At 42.5% G+C, this 23,559-nt stretch overlaps 1 protein-coding gene across 4 annotated transcripts in view; it reads right to left on the minus strand.

Annotated features, from left to right (window-relative positions):
* Positions 1–983: 983 nt before the first annotated feature.
* PPP3CC (protein phosphatase 3 catalytic subunit gamma) overlaps positions 984–23,559 on the minus strand; it is a 107,245-nt gene continuing 84,669 nt past the window's right edge. For 3 of the 4 annotated variants that reach the window (XM_079771222.1, XM_079771223.1, XM_079771220.1), the window contains exons 11-14: positions 20,402–20,483; positions 19,707–19,804; positions 11,508–11,537; positions 984–10,190 (exon numbers count right to left, since the gene is read on the minus strand). In XM_079771222.1, the coding sequence (XP_079627348.1) occupies positions 9,979–10,190; positions 11,508–11,537; positions 19,707–19,804; positions 20,402–20,483 (422 nt within the window). In that variant the 3' untranslated portion in view covers positions 984–9,978. The remainder of the gene's footprint in view (positions 10,191–11,507; positions 11,538–19,706; positions 19,805–20,401; positions 20,484–23,559) is intronic. The other variant, XM_079771221.1, reaches the window with a different exon arrangement.

Consider the following 23,559-nt stretch of genomic DNA (forward strand, 5'->3'; position numbering starts at 1 on the left):
ACTCCAAGATAAATATTTAATGTAGACGGTGCAACTGAGCTGACCAGGGTCCCCACTTCCTGCTTCTCACGAGGCTACCGGCGTCATCTCTATGGGGATGGGGAGCCAGCACCCGGCTTTGTAGGAAGCGGCCAGGCTGTGCTGGAGCCCCGAGCTGTTCTCCAGGGCCGTTTTGACCTCTGTCTCCTGTCGCCCAGGCTCTGCCCGGCTCACCCCTCTCTCAGCGCGGAGCCTGCTTTGCTCTGGCACCAATGGAAGTCACTCTCCGTCCCAGAGTCTTAGACTGTGTGCTTGGCCCAAGGAGGCACTCTGCAAGCCCCTCCACCCTGCTCCCTGATGCCCACCAGCCTCATAGAGGAGAGGGTGAGAGATCAGTGGGGACAGAAAGCATTAGGCACCATGACAGGCACTTGTTCCGCCCGTATTTAGAGACAAGAATCCTTCCTCTTTGAAAAGTGGGAGATGAAAGGGGAAAAGTAGCAAAGTCCAGAGATTCAGCCCAGAACCAGGTGTCTGATTTCTCGACTCCTCCCTCTCCAGCCTCAGTTCTACTTGCTGCTGCCCCAACCCGCAGACAGCTGGCACGGTGTAGTGTTAGTGAGCGGCTGGGGCTACAGGGCTGCCCTAGGTAACGCGGCTGTTGTCAACAACAGAGCAGACTCAGATTCCTTTCATCCTAGTGCGTTATCTCCGGACTCCCTTATCATCTCACAGGCCCGCCCTCCGGGTGACTCTTCCCCCCCCTCCCCTCCCTCACCCCCCCCTCTGGCACTACCTTTTGTCAGGGGGCCACTCTGCCTTCTCAGAGCCACCTGAGCCATAGTAAACACAGTTATGTAACTGCTCTGTTTTCCCAGCCATCTGATCCTGTCAGCAGTGTGCCCCACCCCCACCCTTTTGTTCTGAGGATTACCCCCAAGACGCCCAGTCAACAGAGGTCTGTCCATGTCCATCACCCTAAGGGCCAAGAGACTACCAATCGATGTGGCTCTCCCCAAGTGGGGCGGGGGAAGAGGGGGGCTGTACAGCTGTACAGGAATGCGGGTCACTGTGAAAACCAACCTCTGTCACCAGGAGGAAGGATGAATGGAAAGAGCACTGAAGTAGGGTTTTATTGTGAGTGAGCAGGGTGAGCAGAGAATTCAGTTTTATTTCTCAAGTGGGAAAAGGGAAGCAAGGGATCCCAGGAGACATAAACCTGAACTCTCATTTCTTGAGGAGTGTCCTTATCTAGCACAGGGAGCCTGGCGTTCCAATGTCACGCTCATATCTAGCCTGAGCGGGCACCCCGGCACTGTGCCCCAGCCCCCATATTAGACAACGGAGGGACATTGCTATTCCTTCTCTTCTCCTCCACAGGGCTGGACTCTGGCACACTCTTCAGTGCGGCTTTAAGCGGGTTTTTATTTGTGCTCTCGGAAACGTGCTCTCTGCCTGCCAGGAGAACCGAACCAGTGGACCAGAATGGATGAGCTAAGAAAGCACGGTTCCTTTCAAGGAGCTTGGACCTCTCTAGAGAGGAAGACCACATAGTGAGGAACTGAAACCAAGTCACTCAGACACGACAGTACAAATCCCGGCCATGTTTCATCCTCTGGGCTGCACCCCTTTCTCCTGGGTCCCCTCCTGATTCCAGCTCCTGCCAACACCAACTTCTCCTGATGGCCCTCGTCCAAGCCAAACCTTCCTGGGAACAGAAACCACTGAAGAGGAACACGCGAGACCCTGTGAGGCTTGAAAGACCCTCCTAAGCCGGCAACGGCATGACCTGGGCCATCTGGAATCCCAGGTTTGGGGTACAGTCCCTGGAAGGAAAGAGATCTCTTGAGTGAAAAAATACCCACTCCAGGTCAAGTGTGGGCAGTGTGGGCAGCCAGGGTGAGTGAGTATATGCCCAGGGGAATAGAGAATAAGGCTTCCAGGCCTGCCTCGCACAGACCTCCTTTCTATAGCACACATGATGTAACTGGGACCGATTCAGGCTTCTCGGCGGCAATCCCATCTCATCCCCAAGGCTGTGAAAGGACTCGGCCTTTTGTCCAAGTATCTAGTCTATCTCCAAGGAAGCCTCTGCACGGACATCCACCGCCGCTCACGCTCCCCTCCGTTCACAGATGAGCACACAGCACGAGGCCCAGACGGGGTGCCCGGGAGAACTGAGCTGGAGGAATGAACCTCTTTTAGTTCTCACGAAAGTAAGAGCAAGTGGCTGACAGCTCTTTAGAAAGCAGAGTTTAAAAGGCAAGGATAAATAAGCGATGACCTCAGAGGGAAACCCAGCCAAGTTGACTCAGCCACAAAGGGCACACAGACCAGGAGCTGGGAAACTAGGTCTGCATCAGCCGCCTCTCCCAGCGCGGGCTCACTCAGATAAGGAGGATGAGAGGGCTGCGTTGTCGGCCAGTGGACATCGTGAGGTAGTGCTCTGGCCTCCAAACAAAGAATCGCCTTGTCTTCCCGCGCCTCCTTGAGTTCTGTGATGAACCTTCTCCTCAACGGCAGCAACATTATAAAGACGGCCTCGTTTGCCATTAAGTTATTAATCGGCTGCCTCAACCTTAAAGACTTTTTCTAAAACCTGAGAGTCATGATGCAAAAACAAGGCCCTGCAATTACATAGAGCAGGCAAGAAAGGGGACTGAGTGTCCAGGGAGAGGTGAACGTGAACTTGCACGCTAGTTCCTCATTTCCAGGCTTAAAAAAAATTCTTTCTCACAACGCTGGAAATAAGGGTAAATATGGCCTCACTTGATGGAATGTTTAGCTGAGGTATAAGGACAGTGCTAAGCCAGGACGCTATTTATTGGGAAAGATCCCAAAATGCATACTTGGCTTCTCTGACATTAGAAATCTGGGCTCGTTTTCTGGCCTGTAAATTGGACGGTGGCCCCTGATGTCACTGTACTTACTTACAGCGAACTTGCCTCACTCAGGCCTGGCAGGCCCCGGGTTCAGACTTCCTACCTTCACTGCATAACCGATAGAATGCCCTCCTGGACACGCTGTCTACTCCAAGGGCCCTGGGCGCTTTTTCTATCCCTACCCCCGTTGCTCAGTGGAGGTTCCTTTTCCTTGGGAAGCTGCATATTCCTAATTGTCAGAGGAATCCGGAGGCTGGCCTGACACTGCCTTTCCTTAGCAGTCCGACTCACCTCCACATTCAACTCCTCTCTGGCTCCTGCAACTTCTCCTAAGATAGAATTCACCCATGTCTATTATTAGGGCCACATGCAGAGTTACTAAACCACCATAATAGTTACTTCTATCTTTTGCAAGGGTTTGGTTTTCTGGGACGTTTTTCTTCTGTGTCTTTAAGGAGCAGCCTGACCTGGAGAAGCCACACGCAGAGCTGGGACTTGAATGTGAGTTAGTAGCGGGCAGAGTGCCAGGAAGGAGGTTGGTCCTGAGCGGGAGAAGTAGAAACACCACTGCAGCCACCGAGCTGGTCTAACATGAACGGGTGCAAGAGGCAAAGGAAGCCGTCTTTCTTTGCGAGGGGATTCCTTTCCTCGAGAGCGGAATTGCTTGGCATCACCAGAGACCAGACCAGACATCCAAGTCAGGTTTTCTACTCTTGTGGAATTACCGAATGGTCAGAGCCAAATATAAGTGCCCCCACCAGGAAATAAAGACACAGGGAGCCAACAGAGCCATCATTTAATTTTAAGAGTGCTTTCTTTTTTTTTTTTAAAGATGACTTCCAATTTACAGTAAGAAAGTTTTAACAAATTTTCTTGTTCACAAAACAGTTAATAAATAATTTCTGCCAATAAACAACATTTCCACCATTTTCTTTAACATAACTGAAAAGCAAGTCATCGCTAAACAAGGAAATAACCCATCATCCAGAAAAGTCTTTTAAAGAAGCACACCACCAGTTAACCGCATACATCTGACCACCTCATTAGGAAGCAAAAACCTGATCTTTCCTTGGAAAATTCCTGCTGACATTTCTATTAGGAAAAACAGCTACTGGTCACAGTGCACCGAGAAAGGAAAAGTGAGGGCTCCTGGCGGCATCTTCCAAAAGACGCATCTTCATTGCCCCAAATCGAGATCTATGGTCGGCCTCCTCCCTATTACATGCACTGCACTTTAACATGGGGAAAAAAAGTCATTTGGAAACAGCTAGTCAAGGGAGTGAAGGGAGTCTGGGCACGAACTTACAGGAAGGCAGTGTGCATGGCCCTACTTCAGAGCTGCCGGGAGGGACGGTCGACGGCCATGTCCTCACTTCTTGATCTTAAGCCATCTAGACTTGTCATGAGGATGCAGAAGAGAAGATGCATAACCCTATCTCAGACAAAGGTGTTATTTAGCAAGGTTGCTGGGGCGTGAGGCCAAGGCCTCCTGGGAGGGAATATACTCTCCAGGATCATCTTCACCTTTGTGACTGCATAGATGAAGGCAGCAAACCCTGACCCCATTCACTTCGGCTGACCAGACAGAGGCAGGTCAGGCCCAGTCTCAGAGTAGTACAGGCTCCCTCTTTCACACTCTGTCAAAAGCACAAAGCCCTACTGTTCACACAGTTCTCTGCTCGACTCAAGATAAGAGTAACAACCTTGTTTTTTGACTACACGACGTTCTTCCTCTACACACATCTGCTCTTTCTATGGCTTTACTACAAGCACTTGACCACAGCAGTGCTGAGGGACTATGCAATACAGCCTTCGACCTGTCCTCTGAGGAATCCAGACCCTCCTCCAGCTAGTGTTGGGGCTCCCGAGGCTGCCCTTTACTCCCTCTTTTAGCAGATTGCAGAAAAGATGTGGACCAAGTGCTAGAACAGGGGGTAGCCATGGTTATAACCACAAATAATTTAGAAAACGGCAGCCTCACTCCCACAACTAGGGGATTCGTCCTCCCTCTGAAATATTTTCTGCCTGGGTAGGGAACACTGAATAATGCTTAGGAAAAAAGGTGGGTTCCATGGTTACTATAACAACTATAATAATATGGGGGATTCTAGAATATCCTCAACAAGTCTTTAAGGGTTTGGTAATAATTTTCAGCACCAACACGGAAGGGGAAATATCGGATAATTAACACATGGAAAAACTCTAAATCAGTCAATCGGGGGCAAGCTCTTCCTAAAAACCATTTTAATTGACGGGTTGCCCAGATTGATCAGGATGAACTTAATTCTCAAGACCTCGAGAATTCTATTTATAGAAAAGGCACAGTAAAAAAATTCTGGCTCTCTACAATGTTGGCATAAAACAGGAGGGCAGAGGAAACCACTCAGCCACTGTCACTCTGTGAGGGTGGGGACTCTCGGGATGTCAGAGCAGGAAGCCCCGCTGTACCTCGCACACGCGTGGTCTGTGATATTTTAAAAAAGTGTTTTTATTGATTTTTGGAGAGAGGAAAAGATAGAAATACCAACGATGAGACAAATATCGATTCCCTGCCTACCGCACATCTCCTACTGGGGATCGAGCCAGCAACCTGGGCATGTGCCCTGACCGGGATTAGAACTGGTAACCTCTTGGTGCATGGGACAAGGCTCAATCCATAGGGCCACACTGGTTGGGCTATACAATTTTTCTTATAGAGAGCAGCTGCCTCAAACTTTGTGTTTTAAATTACTCAGAAGAGGATCTAAGGGACAACACCAAGGCTCAAAGGCCCCAAAGTTACTCAATTTAAAGAAATCTTACCCTTGTCATTAAATAATATCATTCTGTGACAGAATAATGAGGAATTTTCCTTTACTTATTTTTGAACTTATGTCCAAGTTATCAGGATAAGAAACTGTGTAGGAACAAAAAGGCAGTGAAAATATAGATAAAAGGACATGAAATATATTTATATTCCTGAGAGTCTGATGCTTCTGTCCTTAGGCAAGGAGCCACATCAAGCCCACCAGAGTCTGATGAGCTATTTTTACTTCACTGATTAATATCTAGTCACAAAAGGCCATGGAATCAGTAGTGTCTGTACCCATAACTAGTGTGACCTTGCCGTTTTAAAGAAAGCTGAGGCTGCTTTTGTTTTAACATTCTATTACACACACACACACACACAGCTTATACGTTTGTTTTTTGCTTCAAATATTCAGAACACAGAGATTTAAAAAGGATGTATGTTTTGAACTGATGTTAGATGAATAGTTTTTTTTTTAATCCTCACCCAAGGATATTTTCTCCATTAATTTTTAGAGAGTAGAAGGGAGGGAGAGGGAGAGAGAGAGGAGATAGAGAAACATCGATTGGTTGCCTCCCACATGCACTCGGGCTGGGGCTGGGGATCGAACCTGTAACACAAGGTACGTGACATGTCTTTGATTGGGAATCAAACCCATGACTCTTCAGTGCTTGGGCCAACTTTCTAACCACTGAACCACAGCAGCCAGGGTGAGTTTTTAAATATCTATTTAAAAAATAGTCATCTGATCAATTTAAAATTTCACATGATGTGGATGTAGACGAAATTGGGAAAACTGGCCCTTAAGAAGTGTCCTGTCTAAAATGGAATTTCACTAATGTTTACAAAGAAGCCCTCGTTTTTTCCCCGTAATAAAAGAAGTTGAAGAAAATAAGGTCCCTATGGACCTTAAAGTGAAGGAGAACAAGAATGAAGTATTTTTTAGGATCTTTAGAGCATGCAGGGTGGAGACTGAGTAGAAGAGGCTTTGAAAACAGCAATCCTCAGACCTCTGACTGCAGTTAGAATGTTGGTTGACATGTTGGAGATAGTGGTTGGTCCTAAGGCAAATTCAGGGCAGACAATCAGCCATCCTGGGAGTTGCTGTTTAGATTAAAACTAGCAGCCCTGCGCACGAATCCGTGTGCCAGTAGCTCTCTGCGGGGCCTGGCTGCTCCGCGCCCGCTGCCCAGAGGCTCTCTGCGGCCCAGAGGCTCTCTGCGGCCCAGAGGCCCATCGCAGCCGGGCACGGAACACTTGCCTTGTCGCCAGGGCGACGAAGCAAGCGTTCCACCAGGCTGCTCACGCTGCCCACTCTCAGCTGCCACTCCCCCGAGACTGGGGGACTCTGGCGGGGCTGAGAGGACTGGGCGCCGCCATCTTGTGGCTATGGGTGCCGCCATCTTCGTGACAGAATGATGGTTAATTTGCATATTACCCTTTTATTAGGATGTCTAAAAATATGCTAATACCCTCCAATGAAGTCTGGAATGAAGAACGAGTACTGTGATTACAATATATTCTTTTTTAAAAAAATTATTTATTGATTTGAGAAAGACAAAAACATCAAATTATTGTTCCACCCATTTATGCATTCATTGGTTGATTCTTGTATGTACCCTGACCAGGAATGGAACTGGTGACCTCTTGTTGCATGGGACAAGGCTCAATCCATAGAGCCACACTGGCCGGGCTATACCATTTTTCTGGGGATTGAATCCAGAACCCTGGCCTATTGGGACAATGCTTTAACCAATTGAGCACTCCCCACCCCCTTGCCCAGAGCTTCAATATATTCTTAAGGTTCATGTCTTCTAACCTGTCTTCAGTCAGAGGTGCCAGCCTATGTAGGTACACCGAGTGACAGTGTCACTTTAAGAAGCTATCTGTACCTTACAGACTTCCCACACAGCTTTTTAAATTATTGAATCACATACCCCAGCTTTCTACAGAATATCAGAAATACCTTTTCCTTTAGAATTCAACAGGATTTTCAAACCTAACTTCCTTCAAGAGCTGTTGTTGCTGTATTTTAAACTCCAATTTTCTTGAATGACGACTTCTCACCTCTCTGCTGTGGCAGATCCTTCAACAGCTCAAAGGGCACCTGTAAGTACATCCTTTGGCCATGCCTCTGTTAAGGAAACTTGCTTGATCGCACTGCTTCTTTTTGAGAAGATAATAAAGACAGTCCTAAATAATCATCCTTTTTACTAGCACAATATTATTTCTTGCTTATATGGATGTCTAATAACTATTCCACTACTTGCCTGTGATTGAAGCCCATAAGAGTGGTTTCTACCTGTGGGTTGTGTATGTAAAACCACCACCTCAGTGAGAAGGAGAAAGGGATAAGGGACCCCCATCTATCAAATGTGTCATGTGGATGCACTTCCACTTTAGGTGAGACTTCCACAACAGTGCTCTTTTCTGTACTGGAACTGAGAGAAGAAGAGTCTGAGGAGACCCAGGTGATGAATTCCATTGGTAAGGAAATGACAATCAGTAAAGACTTTTTCTCCTTTCTTGCACAGTTTTTACTGCAACCCAGTATGAGGTCTTTCATTTCCGCACCCCCCCCCACAATATTCTTATCTTTTCTTTTTAAATACATTTTTTTAATCCTCACTGGAGGACATGCCTTTCTTTTAATTGATTTCATAGAGAGAGGAAGAGGGAGAAAGAGAAACATCAATTGGTTCCCCTCCGGCCCCCCCTGGACAGAACCTGAAACCTAGGTGTGTCCTGACAGCAAACAACTTGTGACCTTTCAGTGTACGGGATGATGCTCCAACCAACTGAGCCACACCAGCTGGGGATCCTTCCTATCTGTTTAAGCAGACTAATTCATGCCATCAAATTACAATCCCTTCAATGTTCTGATCTTTGTCATAAACAGACTGGGAACTGTTAGCAAAAGATATAGAAAACAGAGATATTTCTAATGAAATTGTGGGGTTTTTTTGGATAAAGTTTCTGTTGTCCTTGAAGTTCCCAATATAAGGTATGACTGCCTGAGATATGTGCTCTTGTGCTGGACGCCTACAGCCCATACGACATTAAGGAATTCCATGAATATGCACTTTGGTGGAGTGTTGCCCAGATATGCACCCTTACTGCAAAGCTGGCCAATGGGTATTATGACATAGCACCTGTCACCAGGTAAAACCAAAAATGGGAGCCCAAGAACCCCCGAGGTTTTCTTCCCTAGTTGGTTGTGACTTGAAAAATCAAGGGAAGATTATTCAAACATTATATCTGAACACTTTTCTTTGTATTCCACAATATGCTGACAGACAGTTCAACCTGATGAGTGTTGAAAGATAAACATCCTGTAATTGATATAGAAGATATGAAATTCCTCACTCATCCAATGCCCTTTAGCAAGACTTCCGATTCATAAGGGATCATTCTACCCTAGTCTGTTTTCATTATCCCAGTTGATTAAAAAAATGCTGACACAGAAAAAAAGGACGATGGGAGAATAGATGCTATAATCGCTGATGCAATACACAGAAGGGCATAAGTGCTTATACTGAAGGTTGTACAGAGGATATTTATAAAATATTTAGACATGTAGCTTCCTTTGTAGACAGATTAAATCACCTGGGGTCCAAAAACGAAAGCCAAAGAATCTGGCAACATTTAAGAAACCTTCAGAGTTTTAAAGGAAGTTTAAACCAGCCATGCCCAGAGCTAGATGAACAAATTTTAAGTAATTCCAAGAAAACCCCTCATTACCTTTGATTCTGCCTTACCAGAACACAGTAAAAGGAATTGAGAGTCCAGAAGAAAGTGGGTTATGGAAAACATTCCCCTTGGCTCTTAAAATCACTAGGTTTGGGTTATTCACTTACAAATTCTACTATAATCAAGTTTTCCATAGAAGAGAAGTTTAAGCCACTGAAATCTAAGAGATCTTCTTCAGTGGTACCACGTAGAAAGGAAAAACCTTCTTGTGTTTGAAAAGTTACTCGTATCAATGAAAGACATTACATTCTAAAAACAAGAGGAAGTCTGGCTGGTTCAAGCCAGAAACCCAGGGTGGAGGTTTCCAAGGCCCTTTTATTAGGAGAAGGTGCCCCTTATAGTACAAAACCTCACACATGTATCAGTCAGTCAGATCATTTCCCAAAAATTAAGAAGAAAAGGGAAAACAAAACAGATGCACTGCTTATATTTATGTTAGACATAAATCAGAAGAATTTATAAAATGGTCACCTTTCTTACAGAATAAATGCAGAGTGTATATTATGAATGCACCTCCAGGTTTAAGTTAAGTTGCCTTGTTTTGTTTTCCAATAATAAATAAATAAATACAATTTGCTCTTAAGTTTTGGGTCCACCTTTGTCACAGCGGGACTCTGAGTCATTGCTGGCTTTTTTTCCCTTCTCGCTCCTGTGCGAAGCATTTGATTGCACGGGGGTTACCAACTTCCCGTGGCTATCTTTTCGGGGTGGCATCCGCTCATTAATTAGGTCCAGACCTCGGGCTTCTTCAAAACTCCGGATCCTGTGCTGACGCGAAAACCCTTTGATGGCTACAGAAAAACAGGAAAGGGAGGAGCTCAATTAGACAGCAAAGCGACAAGCTTCAAGTTTCTTAGCACACAGCAGCCTCCTCGAGAAAAACACAGAAGAGTGGCCAGGGAGCACATGGCTGGTGAGATAATAGGCAATATTTGATTTCAATTAGCTTTGACTTGAAGCTACCAATTCTTTTATTTTTTTAAATATATTTTAGTGATTTTTTTACAGAGTTTTAAAGGGAGAGGGATAGAGAGTTAGAAACATTGATGAGAGAGAGAAACATTGATCAGCTGCCTCCTGCACACTCCCCACTGGGTATGTGCCCACAACCAAGGTACATGCCCTTGATCGGAATCGAACCTGGGACCCTTGAATCCGCAGGCTGATGCTCTATCCACTGAGCCAAACCGGTTAGGGCAAAACTACCAATTCTTAAGGCCCCCAGGGCAGCTGAAACTGTGAAAGTAATTTTCATAGGAGCTCAACACAATTAGTCATAGCAGAAGTATACCTGACAAAAAGGAAACAAGTTCCTCCTTAGTCCCAGTACATTTGGGAAAGAGTTTCTTATGCACCAGAAACGTGCTCAATGGGAGAGAAAAAAAGGAAATGCTAGAATAATAGAGCAGGTTAAACAGAGTAGTTACTTTAGCACAAACATCACATTGACCACAGAAGAAAAGTGACAAAAGAACTAGTCTTTTTGTTTATAAGGACAGCTTTTTATCTTGCACAACCAGGAGCTGAACATAAGTAAAAAGCCATCTAAACAATAGCTTCTAGATATTTTCTTTGATTGAACTTTTGTACTGTCAAGGAAACCATTCCCATTTTGAATCACCTTACCTAATAAAACAAATTTATAAAACAATATGAATTACAATGGTTTTCATCCACAGATTTGCAGATTATTAGTTACCTCAAATTTGCTTTCATAGAAACAAAGATAATTTAGCTTGACTGCCTTAGGGCAACCTCAGAAATTAACCAAATTAACTTCCTATCTACTCTTGCCTCTGCTCTTGACATCATTGGATAAAGAGGGTGACCTGTTTGAATCTCTTATACTGTATATGGAAGAACTAGAGGATTAACCCACTTGATCCCTCTTGACCAGTTGCTTATGCTTCAGCCATTGTATTAAAACAGCCCAGAAAGGGCTTTAGCTGTGGAGAGGGTCATTTGTAATACTTTGTGAGCATGCCTAGAAATACCTATTCCTTTTCTCACGGTTACAGTTCTGGTGATGCAACAATAAATGTAGACAAAGCTTTTTAAAACCAATAGACAGACACATGATCACATCTATCACAGGAATATGGCCATACCTTCCTGGGCCTCTACCGCTTGTACTGTGGCTGTAAGAGGCAGGAGCAGTGGCATGCAAAAATGAAGACAGAAAACGAGTGAGTAAAACCAACAGCAATGCTGCCAACAGACATCATAGGGTCCCACCTTTTAGCCTATTCCCATCCATAATAAAAGTCAACTAGTTAGAGAAGCAAGAGGATTATTGTGAAAAACTAAATTGGGGGCAGGGGAAATGTGAGGTAAGAGGAGTTTCTAACATTTTAGGTAGCATGAGAACCTTTTAGCTAATGGCATCTACACCTAAGCCCACTGGGTCAGTCAAGCTGACTACCGAAACCAAGAGTTATGTTGCTTTCCTGATTTTATTTTATTTTTTCTGCTTTTTACTTTTTTATTTATTTATTTACTTTTTTGTTGCTAATCCTCACCCGAGGATACTTTGCCATTGACTTTTAGAAAGAGTGGAAGGGAGGGAGAGAGACAGAGAAACATCCATGTAAGAGACACATGGATTGGTTGTCTCCTGCACTTGCCCTGACCAGGACATGGAATTGAGCCTGCAACTGAGGTATGTGCCCCTGACTGGAATCGAACCCAGGACCCTTCAGTCCAAACTGGCTAGGGCGCTTTCCTGATTTTAAGTAGCCAGATGCTATTCACATAGAGTCAAATAATTTAACATTACAACCATTCTTGGGTTTGTAATAGCTCAGATGGTATTAAATGAGCTGCTGCTGGGTCCTATTTAAAAAAGTATTTAAAATTACTTCTTATTGTTCTCAAGCAACTTATGTGGAGTCCAACTGTCATTTTAAATTACTTAACAACAAAAAAGGCCTTTGAATAATATACTGGCATTTGGAAGGAGAGAAAAATGGATTATAAGTGAAGGGTTATTTCTTGTCCAGGTGTGGAGTATTAAGCTGGCAAAGGCATAAAACTATTCGATTCTGGATACAATTCATTTACCATCTGGGATTGGAGATACAACAGAGGCTGATATTTCCAACAATGTGACTTCCATTCACTGTGTGAGAGAGCAGCTCAATTACTAAGAAGGCCCTCTACTCCGAGAGAAAAGGAAACCATTAGTACCAATAGGTAAACTTCATTGCATCTTCTGTTAAGACAGTAAAAGCCCTAAAATATGAAAAGGTTATAGGTTGTAGTAGCAAGAACGATCCTATTAGGAGAACCCTGTTAGTTCCAACAATACCAACTTTTAAAAGAAGGCAGGGAAGAATAATGAACAGTAACAGCTTGCCCTGCTTTAGGCTTTATATATCCACAAGACAGGAGAAATGGGAGAATGGAAAGTTAACTTCCTAACGCAATGTGAAAATGGAAACTTGGAATCAACTTATCAAGTGCTTACATTTGTCAACCATATGTAGGCATGTGCTAAAGCAAAGTCACACCCTCTCTAATCTCCTCAAATAGAACAAATAAACTTTCTTAAGAAGATCATAGTGGCTTCAAACAGTATATCGAGCCCAAGTGTGAAGAAGAGAGGGAACAAAGCATTGCCTGAAATTGTATGAGTGTTGGCCTAATTAGAGTTTAAAAGCTATGTGGCAAAATATGTACTAGTATTACATTGTTTGGGGCCCTCCTAGAATTGCTTTTTGCATTGGGTATTAAGATATTGGCCTGGCCCTGACTGGTTTGGCTCAGTGGATAGAGCGTCGGACTTCGGACTGAAGGGTCCCAGGTTCGATTCCAGTCAAGGGCATGTACCTTGGTTGGGGGCACATCCCCAGTAGGAGGTGTGCAGGAGGCAGCTGATCAATGTTTCTCTCTCATCGATATTTCTAACTCTCTATCCCTCTCCCTTCCTCTCTGTAAAAAATCAATGAAATATATTTAAAAAAAAAAAAGATATCGGCCGGGCTGTAGCTGGTTTGGCTCAGTGGATAGAGCATTGGCCTGCAGACTAAAGGGTCCCAGGTTTGATTCTGGTCAAGGGCACATGCTCAGGTCTAGGGCTGGATCCCCAGTAGAGAGCGTGCAGGAGGCAACTGATCAATGATTTCTCTCATCAGTGATGTTTCTATCTCTCTCTCCCTCTCCCTTCCTCTCCGAAGTCAATAAAAATATTTTTAAAAAAACGTTATCAGCCTGTATTGAAGGGCATTTTAAGGAACAGTCATATAAAATTGAGAAACGGACCTTTTTTCTTCACTGAAATAGAATTTATCCTATATAATAAAACCCTAATATGCAAATCAACCGAAGGACAGAACTGGTCATTATGATGTGCACTGATCACCAGGGGGCAGACGTTCAACACAGGAGCTGCCCCCTGGTGGTCAGTGCACCAGAAGTCGGGCTCACAGCTGGCGAGCACAGGGGCGGTGGCGGGAGCCTCTCCCACCTCTGCAGCAGCTCTAAGGATGTCCGACTGCCGGGCCGCTCTCCTTGCAGAGAGCGGGCCTAAGCCATCAGTCGGACATCCCCCGAGGGCTCCCATACTGCCAGAGGGCGCAGGCCAGGCTGAGGGGACCCCCCCCCCCCCCCGCTCTGAGGGCACAAATTTCATGCATTGGGCCTCTAGTATACCATAAAATTTACTTGTTTAAAGTGTGCAGTTTAATGATTTTAATAGAGTTGTGCAATCATCATTATAACCTATGGTTAGAACATTTTCATCACCTTGAAAATAAGCCCATTTCCCTCTCTCATACCTGCCTCTTAATCCTAGATTTGCCTACTCTGGGTATTTCATATAAATGGAATCAAACAATATGTGATTTTGGTTACTGGTTTCTCCCACTTAGCACAGTGATTTTCTTTTATTTTTTATTAATCCTCACCCGAGGATATTTTTCCACTGATTTTTAGAGAGAGTGGAAGAGAGAAAGACAGAGAAATATTGATATAAGATAAACACATTAACTGGTTGCCTCCTGCACGTGCCCCAACCAGGGCCAGGGCTGGGGCAGAGCCTGCAACCAAGGTATGTGCCCTTGACCGGAATCGAACCCGGGACCCTTCAGTCTGCAGGCTGATGCTCTAGCCACTGAGCCAAACTGGCTAGGGCAACTTTCTGTTCTTTTAAAATAAATATTTATTTACTTATTATTTATTTGTTTATTATTTGTTGTTGTCGTTAATCATCACCTGAGGCTATTTTTCCATTGATTTTTTAGAGAGAGTGGAAAGGGACAGGAAAGACATAAAGAGAGAAACATTGATGTGACAGAGACACATCTACTGATTGCCTCCTGCATGTGCCCCAGGGGGTTGCGGGGATTGAACCTGCAAGCCCTTGACTGGGAATTGATGGGAGACCCTTCAGTCCATAGGTTGACACTCTAGCCACTGAGCCAAACCAGCTAGGGCAGCACAGCAATTTTCAATTTCTTTCATCTCATGGCACACATAAACTAGTTACTAAAATTCTGTGGCACACCAAAAATATATATTTTTTGCCGATCTAACAAAAAACATAGGTATAATTTTGATTCATTCACACTGGTCAGCTATTGTGTTGGCTATTGTCATTTTTTATTTGGCAAGCTAAGGGAAAAGAGGTCGGTGCTCTTAACTAAATAGTCAGGTATTGCATGTTTTAAAAATTTTTGTAGCATACCAGTTGAAAATTGCTACCTTAGCATAATGTTTTCAAAGCTTATTCATATTGAAGCATGTATCACGACTTCATTCCTTTTTATGACTGAACTAGTGGCCCAGTGCATGGATTTATGCACATTGAAAGGAAATTAATTAGAGGAAATATTTTAATATCTCTAATTGCCCTTTCTCTATAATAGAAGTGTGGGAGATCAAAATTAGTAAACTGTACATGAAAATAATGATTAAAAAACAATAACATGATATAACAATAAGACATGATATAAAAAGAACAAGAACATGATATAAAAACAATGACTGATAAATTGATTAAACTTATTCTAATACCGCCCTGTATATTGGTACGTGCGATTGGCGCCAGCGAGAGCTTTATATGTATCGCACACGTGCGAGTCAACGTTTATTTTTATTATTTTTTATTTTAAAGAGTATATTTTTATTGATTTCAAAGAGGAAGGAAGAGGGAGAGAGAGAATCATGGATCGGCTGCCTCCTGCAAGCCCCCTATTTGGGTTCGAGCCCACAACCAGGCATGTGCCCTTGACCTGAATCAAACCTGGAACCTTTCAGTTTGCAGGCCGATGCTCTATCCACTGAGCCAAACCAGCTAGGGCTATTTATTTTTTAAAAAATATATTTTAATTAATTTTTAGATGTTTTTATTGATTTTTTTTTTTTGAGAGAGAGAGGAATGGAGGGGGAAGAGATAGAAACATCAATGAGAGAGGAAACATTGATCAGCTGCCTCCTGCACACTCCCTACTTGGGATCAAGCCCACAACCCATGCAGGTGCCATGACAGGGAATCAAACTGGGAATCAAATCAGTGACCTCTTGGTGCCTGAGACAAAGCTTAATCCACTGAGGGTCAACGTTTATTTTTAAATTGCCAGTACGCATCAGATGTACCAGTTGGTTGTTTGGACCGTGGGACAGATGTACGGTCAGTCACTTAGCCTTTTATATATATAGATAGTATTCCATTGTATGGATATACCACATTTTGTTTATCCATTCATTAGTTGATGGACATTTGGGTTGTTTCCATTTATTGGCTATCACAATGAATGCTATAAACATTTATATACAATTTTTTGTTTGGATATTTCATTTCTCTGGGATATACAACTTTGGAGTGGAACCGTTGGGTCACATGGTAACTATATGTGTAATCATTTAAGGAACTGTCAGATTGGCTTTTAAAGGGCTGCACCATTTTAGATCCTCACAAGTAGTGTACGAGGGTCCTAATTTCTACACATTCTTACCAACACTTGTTATTACCTGTCTTTTTGGTTACAGCTATCCTAGTGGATGTAAAGTGATATCTCATTGTAGTTTTGATTTGTATTTCTTTAATGTCTAATGATGTTGAACATTTTTTCATGTGCTTATTGACTATTTCTTTGGAAAATGTCTATTAAATTTTTTTTACCAATTTTAAAATTTGAGTTATTTGGCCTTTCTTTTCAACCATTCTGTGTGTTGCCTTTTCACTTTCTTTCTTTTTTTAAAAATATATTTTTTTATTGATTTCAGATAGGAAGGGAGAGGGCGAGAGAGATAGAAACATCCATGATGAGAGAGAATCATGGATCGGCCGCCTCCTGCACGCCCCCCACCGGGGATCAAGCCCATAACCCAGGCATGTGCCCTTGACTGGAATCGAACCCAGGACCCCTCGGTCTGCAGGCTGACCCTCCATCCACTGAGCCAAACCGGCCAGGGCTTCACTTTCTTTCTTTCTTTTTTTAAATATATTTCTTTACTGATTTCAGAGAGGAAGGGAGAAGGCGAGAGAGAGAGAGAAACATCAATGATGAGAGAGAATCATTGATCGGCTGTCTCTGGCACACCCCCTACTGGGGATCGAGCCCACAACCCAGGCATGTGCCCTTGGCCAGAATCGAACCTGGGACCCTTTAGTCCTCAGGCTGACACTCTATCCACTGAGCCAAGCTGGCTAGGGAACACTTTCTTTCTTTTAAAAAATATATATTTATTGATTTCAGAGAGGAAGGGAGAGGGAGAGAGATAAAAACATCAATGATGAGTATCATTGATCAGCTACCTTCTGCATGCCCCCTCCTGGGGATTGAGCCCGCAATCAGGGCATGTGCCCTTGACTGGACTCGAACCTTGGACCCTTCAGTCCACAGGCTGATGCTCTATCCACTGATCCAAACCGGTTAAGACCCTTTTCACTTATTCATGGTTCCATCTGCAGCACAGAAGTTTTTAATTCTGATGTCGTCCACTTTATAACTGATCTGTTTTTTATCTTATTGTCTTTGTGAATCTTATTCATTTATTGGCTTTCCTCTTTATTTTGGCTACTAAAAAGCTTAGATCACATCTGTGGCTGTCTAGTGGCTTTTTGTTTGTTTTGTGCTTCAATTTCCAAGTATATTTATTTTATTTCACTTGCTGTATGTATACTGTAATTTACTCCAGTCCCTCTTGGAACAAGGTGGGGCCTAAATGAGTATATGCTATAAGGTCATATGGGCTATTGTTGATTGAAAGCTCTCCAAGTAAAGTTATATGAAAAATAAAAGGTCTTATTCAGCTAATGCTCCAGAGTTTGCCAATGAACCTGTGGAACTGAGACTTCCTCTAAGTGGCAGGTGACAAAGAAAAGAGAAAAACTTAAGTAGAAACAATTCAATACAACAAGGGAGGAGGACAAAAAGGCAATGAAACTCTAGTTTGATTTGTTAATGCTTCAACTCCATTTTTCATGACCAGAATTAGTCATCCAATAACATGATCTCATGTTTCTTCCCATTGCTTGACCAGATCTATGTTAATCTGCCAAACATGAATCTTTTCATTCCAGGGTTCCATAAAGCCCTCTCCTTAGAAGTCAATGCCCATATAATTTTTAGAAGGGACACTCTGGTTGGAGAGGTGACTGTGGCACTGGAGTAGGATATGGCTTGTAGGCAACTACCACCCAGATAGTGATATAGAACATTCCTACTACTCCAGAAGTCCCCTGTGTCCCTTCTGGGCCAACACTCTCCCTCTAAAGGAAGTGCCATTCTGACTTCTATTATCACTGATTAGTATGCCTGGTCCTGAACATCATATAAATCAGACAGTCGGTGTCTTTTTGTGTCTCGTTTTTTTAGTTCACCATAATGTCTGTGAGATTTAACCATGTTTGGCATGTATTTATAACACTATTTTTTATTGTTGAGTAATAGCCCATTGTATACATATGACACATTTATCTATTCTACTATTTATTGATGGACATGTGGGTTGTTTCCCATTTGGGGCTATTACAATAAAGCTAAGATGGGCATTCTAATGCACAACCCTTGGTGGATATATGCACTAATTTCTCTTTGATAAATACCAGGTGTGGAACTGCTGGGTTATGGGGTAGACATGTTTTGCTTTACTGCCCAGTAAACAGTTTTCCAAAGTGGTTGAACAAGCTGGCCAGTCATGTATCTGGTTTCTAGTTCTCCACAAACTCACCAACACTTGGTATCGTCAGTTGTTTTTTTATGTTTCACAAATTTGTGTGTCATTCTTGTGCAGGGGCCATGCTAATCTTCTGTTTCAATTTTAGTTTATGTACTGCCAAAGCGAGCACTTGTCAGACTTTTTCATTTTGATACTCTCTTCTGTGACATGCCAGTTAAACTCTGGACCATTTTAAAAACATTGGTTGCATTTTTCTTATTGAGTTATAGTTATTTATTATATTCTCAATACAAGTCCTTTGTCAGACTATGTATTGCAAAAATCTCCCAATGTATGGTTTGCCTTTTCCCTTTCTTAATATGCATTTTTGTGAACAGAAATTCTTAATTTTAATAAAATTTAATTATTTTTTCTTTTAAGGTTAGTACTTTTGTGTTCTATTTAAGGGCTCTTTATCTGCCTCAATGCCTATTCTCCATTCTTTCTCTTAGAGGAATTTTACTGCTTTTACCTTTTACATCTATGTTGTAATTCATTTTGAATTGATTTTTTATATATGAAGAGAAGGGTCAAGATTAATTTTCCCCCAGTAGAACATCCAGTTGCTCCAGTAACATTTATTGAAAGAAGTCCCAATTTAAAAAATTATTTTATTTTTTAACTAAAGTATAGTTGACATTTAATCATATATTAGTTTCAGGTGTACAACATAGTGATTCTACATTTATATACCTTATGAAGTGATCACCATGAGAAGTCTAGTAACCACCTGTAACCATACATAGTTATTACAATATTATTGGTTATATTCCGTGTGTTGTACATTGCATTCCCCGTGACTTATTTATTTTATAATTAGAAATTTGTACCTTTCTCCCCCTTCACCTTTGTGCCCCTCTCCTCCCCCTTCCCTCTGATAACCATCAGTTTGTTCTCTGTATGTATGAGTCGGTTTGTTTAGTTTGTTGATTTTTTAAAATATTCCACACATAAGTGAAATTATATGGTGTTTGTCTTTCTCAGTCTGACTTATTTCACTTAGCATAATACCCTCCAGCTTCACTCATGTTGTCACAAATGGCAATATTTCATATTTTTACTGAGGGAGCCCCAGTTTTTCATTTTAACTGACTGCTAGGTTACAGGAGCACCCCTTCCTTGAAAGGAGCGTTCCTCATACTCACCTGTCTCAATAGTCTGCTTTCCCCCTGAGAGGACACCCAGAGGGAGTGTCCCTGTAGGAGTCAGGCCCTTGAGAGTCAGCACACTCTCACTTTCTTCCCTGCGAAGGAAGAGCAAAGCCCTGGGTTAATGCCAGGTGTCCACCACTCAGCAATTCAAAGGTACTCAAAGGAAGATACGATGCATAGGGATGGAGAACAGGTTCTCCTTCTCCCTACCCCTTCCCTGAACCAGAGAAAGGGATGTTTTCTCCAAATATTCCAATTTTAAAGAATCATCCAGGTCTTGCTTTTCAATTAAGGACACCCAATAACCAGGTGCTATTCTAATGCTTCCCATGTATTATCTCATTTAATCCTCTTAGTAACCATATAAAGCAGGTTTTGTTTTAAATCACTCTTTTATAGACAAGAAAAATGAGGCATAAGATCACACAGCTAAGAAGAGGTAGAGCCAGGATGTATTCATAGGTAACCTGGCTCCAGAATCCACACTAAACCACTACATTTGAGTTCATACCAAGTGAATGTTTACCAGAACATTGCTAGTCATTTTAACATATAGATCTGATTCTAATCTGCACTTGACTTACAGTTCTAATACCAAATTCTAATTCTAAAACTTCTGTTCCGAAACCAGCTTCTAATGTCCCCTCAAAATGCTTTTATTCCCACACTTTAACGACAGACATCCTTACCGAAGAATTGAAAAGACTCGTGCCATCTTCCCAATGGCTCTGATTTTATTCTTGATGATCTCCTTTCGAACTGTAGTGATGCCTTTGAAAATACAAAGAATTCGTGAATTAAAGGAATGTGTTAACATATTAAGTTTTAGAAATACAGGATGAAGCATCTTTCTAAGTTAAAGAAACTGTCATAAAAAAAAAAAAGAAATCAAGGCTCAAGTTTGTTTAAATAAAAATCCCAGGAAGTTCTGAGGAGCAAGAGAAAAAAATAACCACAAGAGAAAAAGATGAAGTAAAAAATGTAGGGGCCACATGGGCACATCTATGAGAGGTAGGAACTTATTTGCGGTTCTGAAATGTAGAACACAGAGAAGAGTGTAACACACATATAAACAAAGACAGTTGCTACAGCAAAGATCTCTTTTGAGAATGCTGTGGCCACCTTAGGATGCAGGGTTTGGCCTGTGAATGGCAAGTGATGGTTTAAGCAGTTGTCTTCTGCACATAAACACAGCACTCAGGCACTCTCCAGGACTTACTGAGGGCTAATTTCACTCTATAAGTCACTTACAAACTGGCGAGAATTTCCTACCATTGACAACTGCGCAGTAAAATCATGATGGCGGGTTGAGGCTTTTCATAAACAACATCACAAAAGTTAATGCATGATTTTGCATTAAAGGCATAATGGCCTTTTCTCGTCTAAGATTCAGAAAACAGCTCATACATGAGAAGCCAAGGTCCAGCATGCACCATGTGACAACACTCAACAGCCAGAAAAAGAAATGTGGCCTCCCCCACTTCACGGGCTCTCCCCTCTCCCCACCCCCCGCCCACATATCCCCCAGCTCTCAATATCCTGCAGGATCATACAGCAGGTCTACAGAAAACATACACATCAAAACAGAAAGGGAGGATGGAGACCCTTTCTGAAGGTGTTCAACTACAACTAAAAAAGTCTAATAGACTTTTTAGTGGGACAGACAGTGAATATTAAGCTCTTAACACATTTTAGTATGATACCTTTCTGATAGCTTGAAATGTAGTGATCTTCAGGGAGAAGAGACACCAAGAAACAAGGAGATGAAGATAGGAATATGGGAAGAGCATTAAAGTTTACATGGAAGAGAGAAAAAAATCAAAGTGAAATGCAATGGGAGAAGCAAGCTGTTATCTTTATCAGCTCAGAAAAGAAACCCCCAGCATCCTGACAGCATGTTTAATTATGGATTTCTTGTCAGTCATTTTCCACTTCTTAAAGTTTATGGTTTTACATTAATTCACATCTATTATTATCCAACATGTTTTATCCCCAGAGATTACGAAAATAAAATTAGATTAAAAAAAAAAGGTATTTTTTTTGTAGACCAAATGACATTGAAAACAAGGAACATAAACAAAGGACAAAACAAACAGTTTACAAACCTCTTAATAAGAGCATTACATTTTTTTAACGGATTCAATATATTCCCATATCTTTTTAGAGATATTACAGTTTTTCCTTTTTTAAGTTTTATATTTTCTTCAGAATCTCAAGTTCATTCAAGTTGCCTTTTGCTGTTGTCTCTTAGAGACCTTCCTGAGCATCTGGCAATTCTTTATGTTTGCTCATGATTAAGAGTGAGGGACTCAAAAGCTTTCAGAGTTGGTGGGTAGACTGTTGACTTGGAGCTTTAGATAGAGTGAGCAGATTGGGCCTATTTTAGAGAATTCTCTCTACCAGTATTGAGTATGCATGCATATAGTCACTTATTTCAATTCTTTTGGTAAGGTACTGATCCCTCAATTGCACGGTACCCCCCCTCCAGAAATTGTTTGGTTTACCCCTTAGAGATTAGCCTCCAGACTTGGAGAAGAGGCAGTTGCTCACTAGCAACCAGGACTTGAACTGCCTTTCCAAAAGCTTTCACCCAGTCTCCTTATTTAGACTCAGTGACAATCTCCCTTCTTCCACCCAAACCACAGTCCCCAATTCTCTCAACTGGTTCTACCAATTCTTTTGCTTTTTGAGGATTCTGTGCTGGAGCTCAGCATTCCCCATTAGTAAGTTCAACTTTAGCTTTCATGAATCAGCGAAGTCAGTTAATAATAATTCATTTTCTAGCTTCAGAAAGTGCTATAAAAATCTCTGGGTTTGTAGGTTTATAAGTTTCTTAACTTTTAAAAAAAGTCCTCAACCAAAGACCTGGAGAGAGAGAGAGAGAAGAGAGGAGAGAGGAGGAGAGAGGAGAGAGGAGAGAGGAGAGAGAAGAGAGGAGAGAGGAGAGAGGAGAGAGGAGGAGAGAGGAGAGAGGAGAGAGAAGGAGAGAGGAGGAGAGAGGAGAGAGGAGAGAGGAGGAGAGAGGAGAGAGGAGAGAGGAGAGGAGAGGAGAGAGGAGAGAGGAGAAGAGAGGAGAGAGGAGAGGAGAGGAGAGAGGAGAGGAGAGGAGAAGAGAGGAGAAGAGAGTAGAGGAGAAGAGAGGAGAAGAGAGGAGAGAGGAGGAGAGAGGAGAGAGGAGAAGAGAGGAGAAGAGAGAAGAGAGAGAAGAGAGAGAAGAGAGAGAAGAGAGATCGATCCATTGGCTGCCTTCTATATATGCCCTGACTGGGAACTGAACCAGCAGCAACCTTTTGGTGTACAGGATGATGCTCAAGCAACTGAGCAACTGAGCCACTTGACCAGGTACTTTTTTAACCTTTGTTATTGTGAAGTATGATAAACATGCAGAAAAGTACACAAACATGTAACCCAGTGATTTATTAAATAGAACCTTGCCAGGACCCCAGATGTCCCCCTTGGGCCCCTCCTAATAATTATAGTCTCTGTCTTCTCCCCAAAAATCATTCTCTTGAATTTCACTGGAATCATCTTCTTACTGTTATAGTTTTACCATGTAAGCATGCATCCACAAGCACTCATTTTCGTTAACTTTATGTAATTGGAACAAATCAAATATGCATTTCTGTCCAGCTTCCTTTGTTCAACATAGTAAGATTCACCCGTGCTTTTCCTGTTGCTGTAGTTCAATGTCATTATTGTATACAATTCCACTATATAAATATGGCCCAACTTATTTCTCCTTTTTTAAAAAAATATATATTTTATTGATTTTTTACAGAGAGGAAGAGAGAGGGATAGAGAGTTAGAAACATGGATCAGCTGCCTCCTGCCACACCCCCTACTGGCG

This window comes from Cnephaeus nilssonii, assembly GCF_951640355.1.
Source record: "Cnephaeus nilssonii genome assembly, chromosome: 5".
In the NCBI taxonomy this organism is placed as follows: Eukaryota; Metazoa; Chordata; class Mammalia; order Chiroptera; family Vespertilionidae; genus Cnephaeus; species Cnephaeus nilssonii.